The sequence below is a fragment of the Phalangium opilio genome, unplaced genomic scaffold (assembly GCF_054372755.1).
Source record: "Phalangium opilio isolate 3A_F unplaced genomic scaffold, DU_Popi_V2 ptg000013l_1, whole genome shotgun sequence".
Classification (NCBI taxonomy): domain Eukaryota; kingdom Metazoa; phylum Arthropoda; class Arachnida; order Opiliones; family Phalangiidae; genus Phalangium; species Phalangium opilio.
The window spans coordinates 15652377-15670525 of NW_028324148.1; the positions used below are offsets into that span (position 1 = coordinate 15652377).

The window sequence follows — 18149 nt, forward strand, 5'->3', positions numbered from 1 at the left end:
TGATCATTGGTGTTCAGTATCTCACTTAAATTTTAATGGAGTCATGATCTTAACTTGTGTTAGGGTGGTGCATCCCTTGCGGGAACCAAATCGGCTGATCATAGAAGTATAGAGGTACATTTTCGATTCTCAAAATTGATTATTTCCATCCCACTTGCATACTTCGCTCCTATAATAAAATACCCTTTTCGCAACACCCTGTACATGTGGCCAGGGCACGAACGTAATGTAGAGGAAGCGAAGGAAGGGGAATGGGGTTGGTTGGCGTGCAGTGTGTTACATTGGCTTCTTTCCTTGGGCCGCAATGCATGCCGGTACTATTTGAGGAAACTGACATACCAAGAGGTAATAACGGAACGGAGGAACCTAGTGCAGATTTCCCCTCACGAATCCTGTGCACAACCCCCCCCCCCGCCCACGTCCTCTCATTACCGTTAAGGGGAAACGGACATTAACGGTAGCCGGGGGAAGAAAGGAAGGAATGGCAATTAAAAGTTCAGCCGCCACTATCATATCCGTGGCCGTCTGAAGACCGAGACGGACGAACCCAACATTAAAGGGAATGAAGTCCAGTCAGTAATAAAAATAATCGAACAAACTCTGATATACGTCATCAATGAAATTGTCAATTATAGTTTTCACTCAGGGTTAACTTCGGTGAAGGCCGTGTTGTTAAGTTAACGTTAACCAATTTCCTCCATTACTTGGGGTCTTTGGGCATAAGTAGGCAACCTGACCCACACAGTAAATTCATAGCGTGTTGGGTTCATTGTGAATCAGTATGCCATCTTATTGCCAAGAAGTGATATCTAGTTTATTAGGGAGAAGGTAAAAGATGCCTTAAGTATTACCGCGGTCCATAGTCCCAGTCCCCCTTTCAAAATACAAGGGGGGGGGGAGTAAAAGGAGGCCACCGGGCTATTTCGCTACACTCTCCTCAGTCGGAAAATACAAGTGTCATTCGCGTCGCCGCGCTGACTTCGTTTTCAAGAACCAATGAGATGTTGGTTGTAATTTCGAGGCGGGGATTAACTCCGGACAGGCTACGTTTGGACTGGAGATAATGAGCTGGATATGTGCAGACGAATTTAGACCTTCTCCCTAATAAACTAAATATCGCTTCTTGACAAAAAAATAATAAGACTCCTTTGGTCTATCTCGCTTTGTATAGAAAATGAAGTATCCGTGTTTTAGAGATGAATTAGGCCTAGTTTAAAACTTCAATTAAATATGGATTGACCTTGAAAGACTGGAGTAATTACGGAAATTATCTCCAAATCAGATGAGGCTTAATAAAAACAATGGACTTGGGTCTTTGACACAAAATAAGACGACGGCGAGGGCAATTAAGGGACGTGATTGAATAGCTTCACCATGCACGTACGGCGGAAGAATACCCTTAGGTAAGAAAGAGACCAATTAGCTATCCTTGGAAATGAAGACATTTACGTTAAGCCTTGGGATGGATGAAGCCACTTTAGGCGCGCGGACACAATAGATGAAGCAAGGCGAAAGAAACTCGGTGAGCACAAAGAGACGGTATACTAAGGAGGAAGAAAATATGGTCCGGAATGGGGGTGGGGAAGAGGGTAATGATTATGACCTCCCGCCATTAAGGGGTTAGTTCTGATGAATGCCAAGTCATTTAGACACAAAGAGATACTTAATGATCTACCTAACTGTCCGTCTGAGAAGAGATTGAAATATTTGGCCATTGTTGACAACAAATAACCAAGAAAAAAGCAAAAGAGGCTAATAACTTAATTATAATTGAGTTGTCATCTTTCCCGACAACAAGTGGTAACATAAGTTTATAAGATATCCTTCCATAAGTATGACACTTTCTATATGAGTTCGTAATGCTACTGAGATGGACTTAGAGCAGCTCGAGATAACTAGTTCGAGAAGGAGAACGACAATTAAGCGAGTCAATTGAAGTCCTAACTACACTCGGTTGGTGGTGGTTAATTAATTTTGCATGCAGGACTTCCAAGTTCCATCTAGGTCCTATTTAGTCACTGCATTACTAAGCCCAAATTTGACAGCAGCGCCACCTCACCCACCAGGCCTCCCTCGCTTTACCACCCTGAATCTATGACCTACCTCACTCACTCACTCACTTCAAAATTACAAGCTCCAGTTTCTAAGTTACCAGACATTACAAACTTATGGATGGAACATATCTTATGTTATTACCGCTTGGTCTTATCGCAATAATAGCCCTAATGATCGTAATAGTCTTCAATGATAAGTACTTTGTATGCCAAATAATTTCCCTACGTCATGAAGTTGAAGGGGACCAATAATAATATTACGAAGCGGAAAGTATATTTTAACCTTCATTCTCGTACCTCAAAATAAATGAAAAACTTGGGATTTCGTTCAATATTTTGCAGCATTATGGGATCGAGCGTTTACGCAACAAAAAAAATAAATTGAAATGATTCCCTAAACGCTTTTAAACGACTTCAATCGTTTACTTTTATAAAACGACGCTATCATCGTGAAATGAATTGAATAAATCTTGAATACCCATTACGAATAGCGACGCCTAGCGGTGACCCCACACCCTCCTAAACGACCCCCCCCCCATTACTACATCAAACCCTTATTGAACCTTGGAGAAGAGAGGTGAGATGGAGCGTAAATATTGGTTGACCATGCGTGGCAATGACAGGGTTCGTACTAAATTTTTACATTGAAAATCCCTGACTTTTCCTGGTTATCCCTGACCAAATTTTGGCAATATCCCTGACCATTTTAAGGTGCTTACCGGAGCCCACTTCATCACACCTGTCATGTATTTAGTATTTATCGAAGCATGGTTTGATATACCAAACGAAATCCCTGACATATCCCTGACATTTTAGGAAAAACCTTTAAACCCCTGACTTATCCCTGACTTTTTCCCCTAATTTTCATATCCCTGACTTTTCCAGGTTATCCAGGTTCCGTACGAACCCTGAATGAACATCTCCCATAGTACCTCGCGCACGCCCTTATCTTTGGGGCGGGAGATTATTAAGGGCTGCCGCCTAGCGCCATTAAAAAATAGAAGCTTTGTGCCATGAATTAGATTCTATTTCAAAAACACAGGGGGGGGGCATTGTTGACGTTTTTGTATCGTTCGACCCTACCAAAACACCACTGAGGATGCTGACAAAGGCTACGTTTTATGGATGGAGATCTCTACTCCATATCGCAGTCTCTCTCCTCCAAGGTTAAAGTAAATACCTCACTTGGGGGCAGTTATTTCAGCAGCCTCGTGGGCCACTCGCAAATGACGTCACGCTTAAGAGATCTAGAAAGTCTTTCCATAATTATTTCCCCCCACACACGTAAATGTAAACCCCCAGAGTGAGAGACGCGAGTGACGTCATTAGCGATTTTGCTATCAAAATGCAATATAAAAGGTGTACTGACCTGTCATCTTGAAGGACATTGATGGTTTTGGCGTGATGACTTCTGGTTCCTTTGTGCTGGGCGGATCTGTTGTTGGGGGAGGCGCCGACGATGAGACGGCGCCCGTACAAGGAGGCGCCACCCTCGCTGGTGTACCCGCAACTATAGATCTCTTCCTGTTGGTGTGGCTGTTGACGCGGTGGCCCCGCGCACGACCCGTACATGAGGGAAGCGGCGCCTCCGCCGCCGGAAGTGACGCGTAAGACGTCGCCGTCGCTTAAGTAACCCGAGGCGTGAATGTCGGCGGCGGCGGCGGCCACGTCACCGTCCACCCCGTAATCCGCGTCCAAGATACGTTTCAAGGAAGAGACACCCGCGCCAAACAACCGAGAATCCTGAGTCGCGTTCGAAGACAGTCCGTGTCGCGATAAACTGGCCAGCCTCTGCTGAGAAGCCGATGACGTCGAATACCCCCTGCAATCGGGAAAGATTTCAACATACACCCTTTGTCCTTTCATTTTCAGATCATCAAATTGCTACTCTAGGCAGTAGTCCTTGATTATTTTTAAGACTAATTAAATGCTAATTATTATATTGTAATAAGAGATCATTTAATTTAATTTTAATGTTTAATTCCTTTTATATTTATTATTAAGCTATAATCAGTTATGTTACCTGAACTTTTCCTTTTAAATTAAGAACATTTTAGACTAAAACACATTGTAAAAAAAGAAAGGCTAGCTAAGCCTGTCTATAAGCATGACATTTCAAGCTCTAAGCCTTGGACAGCGTCTCAACCGAAGAGTCATGCAACACAGTGCCGGATTATCCACGGCACTGTAGACACGTGCCTTGGGGCTCCGGAACTCGGGAGAGGGGGCCCCGATGGTCAGCCTTAAGCTCTCAGCTGTCTTATCACAGGGGCCCCCGAACGCCAAGTGCCTAGGGACCCCCGATGGTCAGCCTTAAGCTCTCAACTGTCACATAATAGTGGGCCCCCGATGGTCAGCCTTAAGCTCTCAACTGTCACATAATAGTGGGCCCCCGATGGTCAGCCTTAAGCTCTCAACTGTCACATAATAGTGGACCCCCGAATGCCAAGTGCCTAGGGACCCTCGATGGTCAGCCTTAAGCCATCAGCCGTCACATAATAATGGGCGCCCGAAAGCCAAGTGCCTAGTTACCCCCCGATGGTCAGCCTTAAGCCTTCAACTGTCATATAATAGTGGGCCCCCCGAACGCCAAGTGCCTAGGGACCCCCGAGGGCGTTAATCTGGTACCGAGTAAACAACTAGGCCTTAACCTACCCAAGACACCTCGGCACTAGCATCTTAGCAACCAGTATCAAACTTAATGAGCCTAAATGATTAGAATGAAGGTCAACTTACCCGCTGGAAGATCCGTGAATTCTAGAGGAGAGAGGTCGTCCATTGTTGATGGGGCTGGAAGAGAGGGGGGCTCCGTGAAGACTGCGAGTGTATCCGTAAGGGGAAGCCCTCAAAATGGGCAACATGGGCTTGATGTTCAACATGACTTCGTCCGATTCTTCCAAAGACGTCTCTCTGGCCCCTCCCCCGCCCGAATCGGACATAATACTCGAGTTGGTCGAGGCCGAATTTGTGGCCGATAATCCCGAATCGTCTCGAATTGAACTCGATTCTTTCGCCCCCTCGTTCTTAACACCCGAAGATTTCTTCTACGATTAAACACAAAATTAAACACCCGACCCTACGTAACGCATTGTACATCCCTTTTAAGATGGTAAGGGGAGGTGGTCACTTTTATTTACCTGTTTAGTTTCTCTTTGTTGTTCGGGGGTGCCGCTGGGTGGCGTTGCGTTTTCCAGTTTGGCGGCGGCGGTAGCGTTACTCATGATGGGTGAAACCATGGCGATGCCATCGCGACCCCGGTCACTCCTGGATCTGGGAATGTTCCCCGTTCTATCACCGGCGGCGTTGTTGGCGTCCGCGCTCTCGGCCAGGCCGCTCAACTGAGCGGGAATACTGACCGCCACGTAAATGTCCGCGTTGTCACCGGAACTGGACACTCCGCTTTTCGAAGAGTTTGATTCCGACTCCATTTTCTTTGAAACTTCCTCTTTGGCCGCTGGTTTACTTGTGCCTTAAAACAGACACGCAAAGACGCGGTTAAGATACAAGTACACTGGAACTCGTAGACACAGATGAGCGCCCAGTTAAGTTACAAGTACTTGGTGCAAGTCATACAAAGACGCAGTTAAGATACAAGTACCCGGGACCCATAGACCCAGAAAAGGGCCCATTTAAGTTGCAAGTACCCGACGCAGTTAAGATACAAGTACCCGGGACCCATAGACTCAGAAAAGCGCCCAGTTAAGTTGCAAGTACTTGGCCCAGTTAAGTTGCAAGTACTTGGCCCAGTTAAGTTGCAAGTACTTGGCCCAGTTAAGTTGCAAGTACTTGGCCCAGTTAAGTTGCAAGTACTTGGCCCAGTTAAGTTGCAAGTACTTGGCCCAGTTAAGTTGCAAGTACTTGGCCCAGTTAAGTTGCAAGTACTTGGCCCAGTTAAGTTGCAAGTACTTGGCCCAGTTAAGTTGCAAGTACTTGGCCCAGTTAAGTTGCAAGTACTTGGCCCAGTTAAGTTGCAAGTACTTGGCCCAGTTAAGTTGCAAGTACTTGGCCCAGTTAAGTTGCAAGTACTTGGCCCAGTTAAGTTGCAAGTACTTGGCCCAGTTAAGTTGCAAGTACTTGGCCCAGTTAAGTTGCAAGTACTTGGCCCAGTTAAGTTGCAAGTACTTGGCCCAGTTAAGTTGCAAGTACTTGGCCCAGTTAAGTTGCAAGTACTTGGCCCAGTTAAGTTGCAAGTACTTGGCCCAGTTAAGTTGCAAGTACTTGGCCCAGTTAAGATACAAATACCCGGGACCCATAGACTCAGAAAAGCGCCCAGTTAAGTTACAAGTACTTGGCCCAAGTTAGCGTATGCCTTTCAATTAGTAATAGTCTTTGAATACCTTTGACAGCGGCTGTTGGTTTTGGAATTCCCGAATTGGGCGTGGCCGCAGTGGACTGTCCACCATTGGCGGACGAAACATCGGCTTCGGTCGTTTTGTTGTTGTCCATCTTGTTACTGTCGCTTTTGGGGCAATTCAAGAGAAGCGTCGAAGTGGACTTGACTTTTTTCAGGTTGGAGCTCCGATTGGTGGCGGCTTTAGTGAGAGTGGAAGACGCGGAGGGTTTCGTCCTGGATTCCCCCGACTGTTGTTGACCTTTGACTAGTTTCTTGACGTCATCCGACGAACCTCCTTTCGCGTTACGAGACAACTGCTCCCGACTAGACGCTAACGAATTACGAAAGACAATCTTAAAACTACGACAAACTCGAAAACTACATGGATATTGAACCCTAACACTACAAAGTCATCATGACCTTGAAAAAACTGTTTCAAGGTTAAGCCAAGACTATTAAAGAGATTTGCTTAAGAATTTATGAAAGACAACCTTAATACTACGACAAACTCGAAAACTTCTTTAAGAATTAAAAGGTCATCATGACCTTGAATAACTTGTTTCAAGGTTAAGTCAATACCAATAAGGAGTACTTGAGAAAGGTGACCTACCTCTGGTGGCGGTTGGTTTCGTTCTATTGAATGGTTTCTTGGCTATGGACTTGACGGCGTTGCCTTTGTGCTGGGCATCGTTGGCGGTCGGTGGGTGCGGGACCCTGGTGCGTTGAGGTTGCTGTTCATCGGTGGAAGGGGTTACAGCGGCGCTGGATGGCGTCGTAGTACTGGACGAGGGGGGTTCCGAAGGGGAAGTGCAAACCCCATCGGGGGTTGTTTTTGGTTCGCTACAAAGAGACGTCGACGAATCGCTGCGTTCGCTACGCGCCGAACTGAAACCGGAACTGCTACTTGTCCGCTTTGACACAGCGCCTCCTGAAGGTAAAGAAAGGTTAGGTTTTTGGCACGGTGTACTTGGACGGGTTATCGAAAACATACCTTTAGTTTTGTCCGTATGCGTTTTATCCTTAGAGCTGAAAAGTTTGAACTTGTCCAGCATAGAATTATTATTGTTCAAGTGGTTATTGTTGTTATTATTGGCATTGAGGTGTTGAGTGGAAGGGATGGTTCCACCCGCGGAGCCCCTGGAGGCCGCTCCGCCGTGTCTGTAAGTCACTCCATTCACCCCCGAGGACTTAACCGGGAGGTGAGACACCGAAGATGTCGAAGACGTAGAAGAAGGCCTGAAACGAAACGCGTCAAGTGGCTGGACCTCGGGATAAGGGGAGATAATACAATTACCTGGACTGAGTTCTGTCGGTGGCGTTATTTCTATCACGGGGGACAACGGCGATGCCTCTTGGTGCGGGGATGAAGGAGCCGCCACCGGTACCTTGACCACTGGGCGTGGACCCCTGAGTTCCCGGGGTGGCGTGAAGAGGCGAGCCTGACCGGGATCGACTCGAGGCCTTCTGGGCGGTATAAGAACCACCTCCTCCCGCGTTGACGACGGACCCGAGACCACCTTGAAACAGAACGAAAAAATATGATGCAAAATTAGCGAATTATTTCCAAAGATTTCCAAATTTGACTAATTACTTATACCGGGAATGCATACATCTACTAGTAATAATTAAAACAGGTAGAACTTTCTCTACCGAGTCGGACACTTTCACTTTGTTTAGGCATAAAATTGGTCTACAAATGGCCTATTTATTCCCAAATTGCCATAAATATTTGGCGATTGATACGTGAAGGACTATGGTTTCGAAAGGGGGCATGTAGATAATTACATGAAAGCGAAACTAGTCGAACATTTAGTAGTTGTTAAAACTTTCGTTTGATTGCACGCTCGAGTTGTGACCCTCGGATTGTGGCATTCACGGCGATTTTCCATTGTATTTTTGTAATTCATTGTTATTTACAATCGAATCCATTCTACCGCATCGACCGCCTTTCTTGTTTATTTATAAAATAAATAGGTACACGTATGAGTTCAGATTCAAAATGATAAGCCTATAATTTCGGTGCCCAGATTCGGGTCAAATCAGGACGGTTTTTCTTTATTTCGTTTTCGATGCATTATCGGCATTCAAATTAACTTTTATTCATAAATATCATATTGCGAAATCATGTGCGTGCCACTGAAGTAAAATTGTACTGAAGTGATATTAATTCAATTTAATAATATCAAAAGGTAAACGTGGAAACTATATTCAAATTAAAGGGATACACAACCTACGATCAAACTGCAATAGCACAGAATAAAAGCTACTTAGGCCTCTAAAGGTGCCCAGCCAAAAATTTCAATTCCTTATAGGAAAAATAGGCATATTTTTTCTGGAATTATAAGATTTTATAGGAGAAAAAAATCAAGTGTTTTTATAGGAAAATACAGGATTAAAAATGCAAGCTCATCTATAATACTATCTCGGCTTAAACTATGCAGAAAAATGTGTAAAAAATAACAAATTGGATTTTAATTTGAAAATAGGAACTTAATTAAAATATAACATATATAAAAAATCCTGAGCTGCGCAATTTCGATGTCTAGTGAGTCAAATGGGATCTCGATTAAAGAACTAAATTTTGATAAAGTTGAAGTCCAAAAAAATGGGATATTATAGGTCCTTTCATGAAATTATAGGGCAGCTTCAAATATATAGGAATAATAGGACCGCTGGCCTTTCTTAGCAATAGTCGAAGCTAGAGTGACGTAGTATACTGCCAAGTCCCCATTGCTCAATTTTAAAGGAATAACCCAATACGGCATTCAATCACAAAGTATATACAGTACTTAAATTCGGTTGAAATAGCTCAAAAGCTATACTTTTATTTTATTCTAAGAAGTTTGGAGACTAAATTAGGCGTGTAATTACTAGCCGGGGCCCACCTACACCTACACGTACAAGTACAAGCACAAGAGGGCCGGACGGGAAGACACGAGATAAGGAGGAATTTTACCATCGAAGTAAAAGAGCGCATCTTTAATGCTTGGATGCCCAAGCAATTATATACACATACACCGCCATTCGAAATGAAATTGGGGAATTAAACGAGTTAAGATAAGAGATTAAAATAATCGACATTAAATTAATCTCAATTAATTCATATACCAAGTAAAATAGAATAAATGAAAAAGCTGCTTCCTGTACAGCTACCGTACGTCCTTAATCGCACGCGCGACATCCTAATTAAACTTAATTCCAACTCGTTTAACTTTAATCCCTATATTCTTAATTAGACTTGAAAACAAGCAATTACGGGCTGACTAGTAACGCCCAGCGCATTTGCTACTGTACTAGGATGGTAGTATCATAAGATCATAAGATATGTTCATACCATAAGTTTGTCACTGGTAACTTAGAAACTAGAGCTTGTAATTTTGAAGTGAGTGAGGTAGGTCATAGATTCGAGGAGGTAAAGCGAGGGAGGCCTGGTGAGTGAGGCGCTGCTGTCAAATGGGGCTTAGTAATTCAGACTAAATAGGAATTAAGATGAAAGTCCTGGTAAATTAACCACCACCGAGTGTACTTAGGACTTCAATTATCGCTTCAGTCGTTATCCCTCGAACTAGCTCGAGCTGTAAGTCTCCTCTAGCATTACGAAGTACAGGTAGTGTTATACTTATGGATGGAACGTATCACTTATAAACTTATGCTAGCATACATAAAGAAAGAAAAAAACATTAATAAATAAAAGATAATCTTTGAGCGGATTGGAAGCCACAAAAATCCCATTATAAATATTTGTAGGGTTATTTACTGTCACTGAAAGACTACAGAGGGGGGGGGGACGCGACAAGTGTTCTAGTCCAATTGATGATAAGGAATTAAAACGTTTATTAAAGACGAATGAATGAAGGCATAGTATTAATTAACACGGAATACATTTCACGCTTTATAATCTCTTAATTGGCATGCACCCAAGTTACACGACGAAACCGTTTCGAATTTCAATTTTCACACAGACATTTACTCGCAGACGCTTCGACAATCGTCGCGCGTGTCTAGAGGAAACTATAAAAAATAACACTAACGTGGACACCAAATTAAATATTCATAGACACTGCATGAAAATCGCACTCTTAAAAGGATTCAATTTCAAAGCGTAATTTCATATATTTCGAGGGGTAATCTAAGGTGGCGATAACCCAATTCAGGCCCCGACATTGAAACAGAAACCACCGTTGTCAACCAAGCGCGACATTAACATTAACGCTTCGGTTACGATTAAGACTCGGCTAGCTCGCTTTTCATTGACATAAATTAGGGAACCATTCATTGATGGCTTAAATTTGAGAAAGTTAAAATAATAAAACAAAATCCAGGTCAGCTGATGTATTGCTGGATGGCATTCGACGGATTACGGTTTAGAAGTGGGAATATGATACCGCCTGCCCTTCTTGGGTTATTTCTCTCTCGCCAAAATCCACCGCTAGAGGCAGTGTGTAGGGATTACTCGGGTGAACTCCGTCTAGCGTTGCTTCTTGTTAGGGGGTGCATGCATCCCTTGTGGGGGTGGAGGCAAAAATCGGCTGGTCATAGAAGTATAGAATAAATGTTGCATTTTCTATTCTCAAAATTAATGATTGCCCATAGTTTAACCTGCACTTCTCTCCCATAATTAGCCTCGATATCATTTTGGGGACAACACCCTGTATTTTCCTATTTGCAATATCAACACCTATTTGCAGAGCGGAGTGTTTGCGAATAGTAAAGTAAATAGAAATGCTTAAACGGAATTAGGCCTAACGCGTTTGACGAGTGGGCGTTAAAACGAACACAATCAACACAATTCTTGAAATATAAAGAGGATTCGAGTTTTTTTAAAACGAATTTCGCCCCAAAACCAGGAGAGATCTTTTAAAACGATGATTTTCTATACGACGTACGTCATCGACTTTTAATCATTGCCTTAAAAGGAATAAAATTCCAACTCAAATCGCCTCTTTTAAGCCCAGTTCTATTTAATCCTCTATTAAAGGCAAAGTATCACAAACATATTTCCACTAACGCATTTTTCAAGGGATAGTCAACAAAGTTCTCGATTTTAAATTACCTATCGCAGTCTACGAGAGTTCCATAAAGGCGGGGTCTGAACTACAAGGGATGGAAAATGTTCTATAGGGAACTAACAACAGGCTAGGGGGAAGAGATAGTCTGACGTCACGCAGCCCCCCTCTGGTAGAATATCGTTTCCAACCCACAGTTAGGGGGAATGAAACTCCAGTATGAGATAGAAGGGTGTGACGTTTCAGGGTCAGAACTGTTATAGCTCCCTATGACCAGCCGATCTGACCCCATCAAGCGATGCACCCCCCAACACGAGTTACTATCATTGAAGGAGTGTTTTAGAGATGGCCCCCGTTAATTATTCGCCGGCATAGAAATGACGCAATAATATGAATATTTTAAAATGTATCTTTAGCATTCCTCGTATTAGATAAACAGGATGTCACTCGAGACTAAACGGCAAAAATAAAAAAAGGAATACATATTTATTTCGTCTAAGAGAGGATGATTGCGACTCAGCGGGACTTAATTCAAGGGGAATATGAATCTGCAAATTTAAAATTCAAATGCGCCAATGACGATGCAGAGCGAGAGTTAATTGTTGGAATGAAGGAACACGGTGGCCTTCGCAACAAATAATATATTATGCAGGTCGATTATGCAAGATCTAGAATAGCTCCCCGTAACTTATGTAATATAGCATATATATAGAATATCTAATTGCTATAAAAGACATTCGTAAATAACCTGACATCTACAAGCAAGTGTTGCCAGTCATTCGATTCAAGCACTATCTACATCAACAGACTGAGCTAAGCTGGCAGTATTCAGTTAGTTCCAAACCCGAATAATGCAGGAACTGCTAAATGACTGGCAACCCCTGAAAGATACGCAGTTAAAATTAAGAAACAGTGGAGAGGATGAATTATCCCTTGCAAAAATTAAGATTGCATCACGTTCACCGCGTAACCTTAATCAATTATACATTCCTCTATAATCTTAATCTTAATCTTATCACTTCAATAATGACGTAATAAGGAAATGATTGTCTTTAAAGGGATAGCCAATCGACTTTAATTATGATATTATCCCTTTGACGTACAAGACAAAACAATGGTAGGACGCGCGACCCTGATTGCGATAACGATAAGCAGAGCTCGGTGTTGTTTAAAATTCTCTTCTAATTTAGTTTCTAGGACAATGATTAGGCGTCTTGTCGGAATCACGACGACGACGTCATAATAGCTCGTTCAAAAATAAGTGTACAAGTACCAGACCACCAATATACGCAACATTAATTATTTACATCCGAAGTTAATTTAATTTAACAGACGGATGTCAAACTTCACGCCTAAATAGTGTAAACAACAACACCACCGATACACATTCTATAGATAGTGAGAGCTAAGAGAGGGGGCCATAGTGAAATTTCCTCCTCCCTCCCCCCGTTTCATAACTTTAACTGCGCATGCGCTTCAGGGTTGCCAGTCATCTGTGACTCTAGAATCTCGGGTGGGTATTGGAACTGAATCAAACTGAATACTACTACAAGTCTATTGTTGTAGATAGCGGTTCAATTGCACACGTCGCAATTGCACTGGCAATACTTGTATTTGCACACTAACTATACATGCAACAGACAAGGTGTTAGAGCACGCATTTAATTCAAATTAATGAATAATGAAAAAAAACTAAAAGAAAAATTTGAGTTAACAGAATAGATGTCGTACATAACTGCAAAACATAAACATCGCGGCAGATACCAGCTGTCATGTGACATATATAGCACCGATGCGGAAGTGGAAACCATTATAAAGCTAACATTCCTGACAATCAAAGACATCGAGTCGCCATAAAAACCATTATGGTACGTACGTGCCCGAACTCGCCCTTAGGCCCCCAAAAACCAATGGTATAGGGGGTCCGAGAGATACGGTTTTCAACAAGTCTCAACCCAACCGTCCCATCCCATCTAGTATTCACGGTGCGTTAGGTTAGGTTAGGTTAAAGTTACATTTGTTAGGGTTCAACGGGGGTCTTCTACCCTACCCTTCAATCCCAAGGTTGTCGCAGTACTCTATATACTAAACCCATCCCATGCAGACTATAGAAAAAAGCATTTAAAAACGTTGTAGAATCTTACCTCTGGGGCGAGATTTGGTTCTGGGACTGGTGACAACCATAATGGCCGACCAATATTACTATTACAATTACTATTATTGAATATCCATAAATCACAATTAAATCAATTAAAAAACGCGCACAATGCACTGTACTACACTACACTACACTGCAATTTGAAATTTGAAATTAATTAATTCCTCAGTTGCAAAGCGAGAAAACCGTTATTCCTTATCATCGTTACTATTACTATTAAAAAACGTATCCGCGTTTCTTATAAAGAGATAAGATAAACAGCCAACGGCAACCGTTAAAAATTAAATCCAAAACATAAGTCAACTCATCATTGGCGAGACATTTGAAGAACAGAAACACCGAGATGAACGCAGCGTACCGAGAATGATTCCAGAACACACTGAACGCGAATTACTTCAGACTATGGAATAGCGGACTAATAATATTTGCGTGGGAGGGAACAGCCAGAGAGAGTGTACCTGTAAGGCTCCCGAGCGACAACCGCGACATTAAACTGTTCCCTGTACACTAACTACTCTGTTAAAAACACCAAAGGCAAGGCGACACTCGGTTAGGCCCACGCCAGACTACAGTAGGTAATGACATTATAATAACGCAACAATCTCGTAGAGAGTGGTCGGCCTCCGACTGATTTCCTTGAACAAAATGATTCCCGTTTCAAAACTCAAACCTAAAGATATAATACCACCGATACAATTTGACGTTTATGTATTAACACGCTTCACTTGATTGGTCACGGCGCGTGCGCCAACTCTCTTCGGTATAGGCTAGTGTACATTTGAAACAAACGTAGTCTCTTTGGCGCAATAACATTCAACTAAGCCTATCCACTCCACTACCAACTAAGATTGGGATTTGACGTAGTGGCAAAAATGAGTTAACTTCCTAATCCTATAAAGTCGCGTGACACAGTGATGAGACTCGCGGCCTTCATTTTGACTCATCACGTGACGAACGGATAATTTTCCTCGTAGTGGTTGGCTTTCCGCTGGACAAACTAAATAACGTGGACGAATAAACCCCAATGTAGACCCTGGAGTCGATACCGATTCTTATATATATGTATAGAAGTTGTTATGGGGAAAAATGTGCTAGTGGGATGGTTCTATGGGAAATCATCAATTATCAGTCGAAAATGTGTAACTTCTAGGACCGATTTTGGCCCCCCTAAAGGAAGAACACCTTACAAAAGCAGGGTTCGGAGGAAATTTTTTAATTTTCATATTGAAAATCCCTCCTTGACTTTTCCAGGTTATCCCTGACCAAATTTTGAAAATATCCCTGACAATTTTAAGGTGATTATCCGAGCCCACTTCATGATGACACCTGCAGTCCATATTTAACATTGATCGAAGCAATCATGCACGGTTTGATATACTAAACTAAATGCCCTGACCTATCCCTTCGAATTTTTAGGACAAAAATTTAAATCCCTGACTTATTCAGGCTCCGTAAGAACCCTGAAAAGTGAAACAACCTGTACCTGAGGGCTGACACTCTAGCCAAGCGAACGAACTACAAGCGTTAACCTCGGGGTAAACAGCGTGAATAAGCATAAGCTAGTGTCAATTATCGCAAAGGTTAAGGGTCAACGCACTCTTAAGTTAAGGAATTCGCGCCTTCGTAAAGACCTAAAGGTACCCCTGCACCCTCCAAGTTCAGACTTAGTTTAAAACTATTGAAGTTAAAACTTTGCAAATATTAAATGTTTACGCAAACTCGAGTCGACTAATTACAAAGGCAGTAATTACGGCGTCGCTAATTAAGTCGCAAAACCAAAGCTAATGTATTTTTAAATTACATGGTAATTAACACCAACGGAGGAAGGGGAATTATGAAAATTCAAACATTTTTAGAAAAGTTTAAAGCGGTTTTATGGTTATGGCGATTTCAACTCCCGCGGCGTATGTCATTACTCCATTCTATTAACAAATGCCGACAATATGAAATTTGAGCAATTGTGTTTTTCTAGGAAAGGCAGGAATTAGTATTCGAAAGAATAGCGTCGTCGGAAAGAGAATGCAATGTCAAACCCATTAAAGGATTTACAAAAGCTTGCCAAGTGTGTTATGTTTGTGGTTTCATCACGAAAATGATCACTTCGAGGAAAACACCGTGTACAAGTACACAAACGCAACAAAGGGCCCGGACATTCGCGCCGAATATCCTCGGTAGTGGTACTAGTCCTGGGAAATAAACTGGTCCTTGGAACCAGTGACCCCCCCCCCCAGACCCTACTGTCCAAAATAATCAGGGCTGGCCTCACCTTAGTTTTCCTATGGATTTTTCCATGAATAAATTGGCCCAGTGGACCAGTAACCCCCACTCTTGATTTAAAAACTGGTCCAAGCAATTAATAAACTGGTTGTTGGACCAGACGAAGTGTGCTATATCCCAGACTGCTCCTTACCAAATACGGGTTAAGGTAACAATCTTAGAAGGGGGCTAAATTGCAAAAGAACCACGGGTGTTTTCAGTTCAATTCAAGTCCGTAAATGTTTAGTAACAATATGGCTAACGCGGGTCATGCTAGCACTCTTGAAAGGGGGTTGAATTGATAAAAGAGCCACGTGTGTTTTCGATTCATTTAAACACTGTAACAGTATGGTAATATTATCACTAACGACAGTCAATCTGAACTTGTTGAAGTGTTCGACCCCTTGCCAAAGTAAAACCATATATATATATTGCAATGTAGGTGTTTTTAACGACTCGACTAGAAAACAAAGCGAAACCGTATTGGCACCGTATGTTATTTTCATTAGAGAGTAGACTGTTTTCACAGTAGGGATGTGCCGATGGTCAATCTATGGAAGAAAACAGGAAAAGGATGACGCTGTCGTGGCGGCGGGCGTCACTTAACTCCTCTCTCACTAAGTTAAGAGTCAAAGTAGGCCAAACCGCCAACTCGAATTTACAAACGGCTCTGTTTACATCATTATAACTTGGTAAATCAATGACGTTCCCTCGAGCCCGCCTTGACACTTAAGAACCGCGTACTGGGCGTAGGCCGAGGAACAGAGTGCGTGCTGCCACCTGACGCTCATTTGACCAACTAAAATTATTATTAAATCACGACTTAATCACGATAGAAGTTAGTTTAATGATCATTTAGCTTTTTAATTAGTGACAGCGTGTCGTGGGCCCCTGAATCCCGGTTCCCAACTTAAATAAGCAAATCGAACATCAATATTGTAGATGGGGTTTAAGACAGTTCATCTTACAAAAGTACAATATTTTAGACACAATTTCAGGCCAGAGGTAGCTTGGATGAGACTAGAGAGGTGAAATGGAGTTGTAACGCTGCCTCTGTAGCCCCATCTACCGCGACGAAGTCCTCCCAGTATCAGTTTCAATCTCCAAATGGCGCTAGGAGGCAGGCCGTAACAGTACCCTACACCAGACTTAGAAATAAGGATAATTTTTAAACTAGTCCTTGGGACCAGTGACCCCCCTAGTGTCCTAAATAATAAACTGGTCTCCGGAGTGGTCCCAGCCTTTGTTCTCCTATAGATTTGCAATTAATAAACTGGTCCCGAGGACCAGTAACCCCCACTTTTTGAATTAAAAAACTAGTCCAAGCAATTAATAAACTGGTTTTGGACCAGTGGACGTGTGCTATTTCTAAGTCTGCCCTACACCAAAGGTATGGGGGCGCGCGACTCGGCGCGAGGTACTCTGGGAGACGTTGATTGCCGTGCATGGCGTACTAACATTGTCGCTCCTTTTCACCTTTCTGCTCCAAGGCCCCAACGGCCTCCAGCCCCCCCCCCTAACCTAACCGTAACCAACATGCAGAGTCGTTTACAGGCCCCATATTCAAATACAGCATACGAATCATGGGACTGTTCCATTAATAGTGGCCCCCCAATGATAAGACGATTCAGTTTGAAAAAAAGCCAGTACATGTAAATATATTCCGTTTAAATGAATGACACCAATGACACCTTCCTGCCTTTGAAGGCATTACGCTCAATGTGTAGTTAAGGCGGTGTTGCCACTACACTAAACTAAACTGGTACTGTGTCGCAAATTCCTTGGAAAGACATTAAAGTCGCATTATACAAAGAATGTAGACCTAATATTATTAAGTTGAACTGAAGAACTTTGTTATTCGTTGCCAAAGAAACGCGGAATGCAATAGAGAAATCAAATGAAGAACAAAGTTGTCGGAAGCCTCGATGAAATAAATTCCAGAGAAATGAGTCGGGACGCGTCACACGAGAGACGCCAGTGGAATTTCGGGAATTGTTTTGGGAACTAGGGCCGCTGATTGCGATGCAATAACATCATCCCCATGGCATAAATAAATAAATAATAAGTAGAGATCCCGACCGGCCGTTTGCGAGCAGCCCAATTGATCCAAGCGCGGCACTTCACTTTCTCAATCGTGTAAAGTAAAGCTGCGTTTACACTATACAGATAGTGCGCGTACACAAGCGTTGCCAGTGCAATTGTGACGTGTGCGATTCAACCGTTATCTACAACAGAGATTCTGTTCAATTCAGTGATTATTCAGTTCCAAACTCGAGACGCTGTAATAACAATTGACTGGCAACCCCCCTGAAGAGCGTGCGGTTGAAGTTATGAAACGGGGA

The 18149-nt window shown here is 42.8% G+C and overlaps 1 protein-coding gene across 12 annotated transcripts in view; it reads right to left on the minus strand.

Annotated features, from left to right (window-relative positions):
* sick (sickie) overlaps window positions 1–18149 on the minus strand; it is a 140260-nt gene that overhangs the window by 29432 nt on the left and 92679 nt on the right. For 11 of the 12 annotated variants that reach the window (XM_089864912.1, XM_089864920.1, XM_089864915.1 and 8 more), the window contains 7 exons: window positions 7682–7904; window positions 7379–7623; window positions 6998–7315; window positions 6392–6718; window positions 5192–5523; window positions 4791–5098; window positions 3424–3876 (listed from right to left, as the gene is read on the minus strand). In XM_089864912.1, coding sequence (XP_089721038.1) covers window positions 3424–3876; window positions 4791–5098; window positions 5192–5523; window positions 6392–6718; window positions 6998–7315; window positions 7379–7623; window positions 7682–7904 — 2206 coding nt within the window. Of the gene's footprint in view, window positions 1–3423; window positions 3877–4790; window positions 5099–5191; window positions 5524–6391; window positions 6719–6997; window positions 7316–7378; window positions 7624–7681; window positions 7905–13537; window positions 13674–18149 lie in introns of those variants that run through there. The other variant, XM_089864921.1, reaches the window with a different exon arrangement.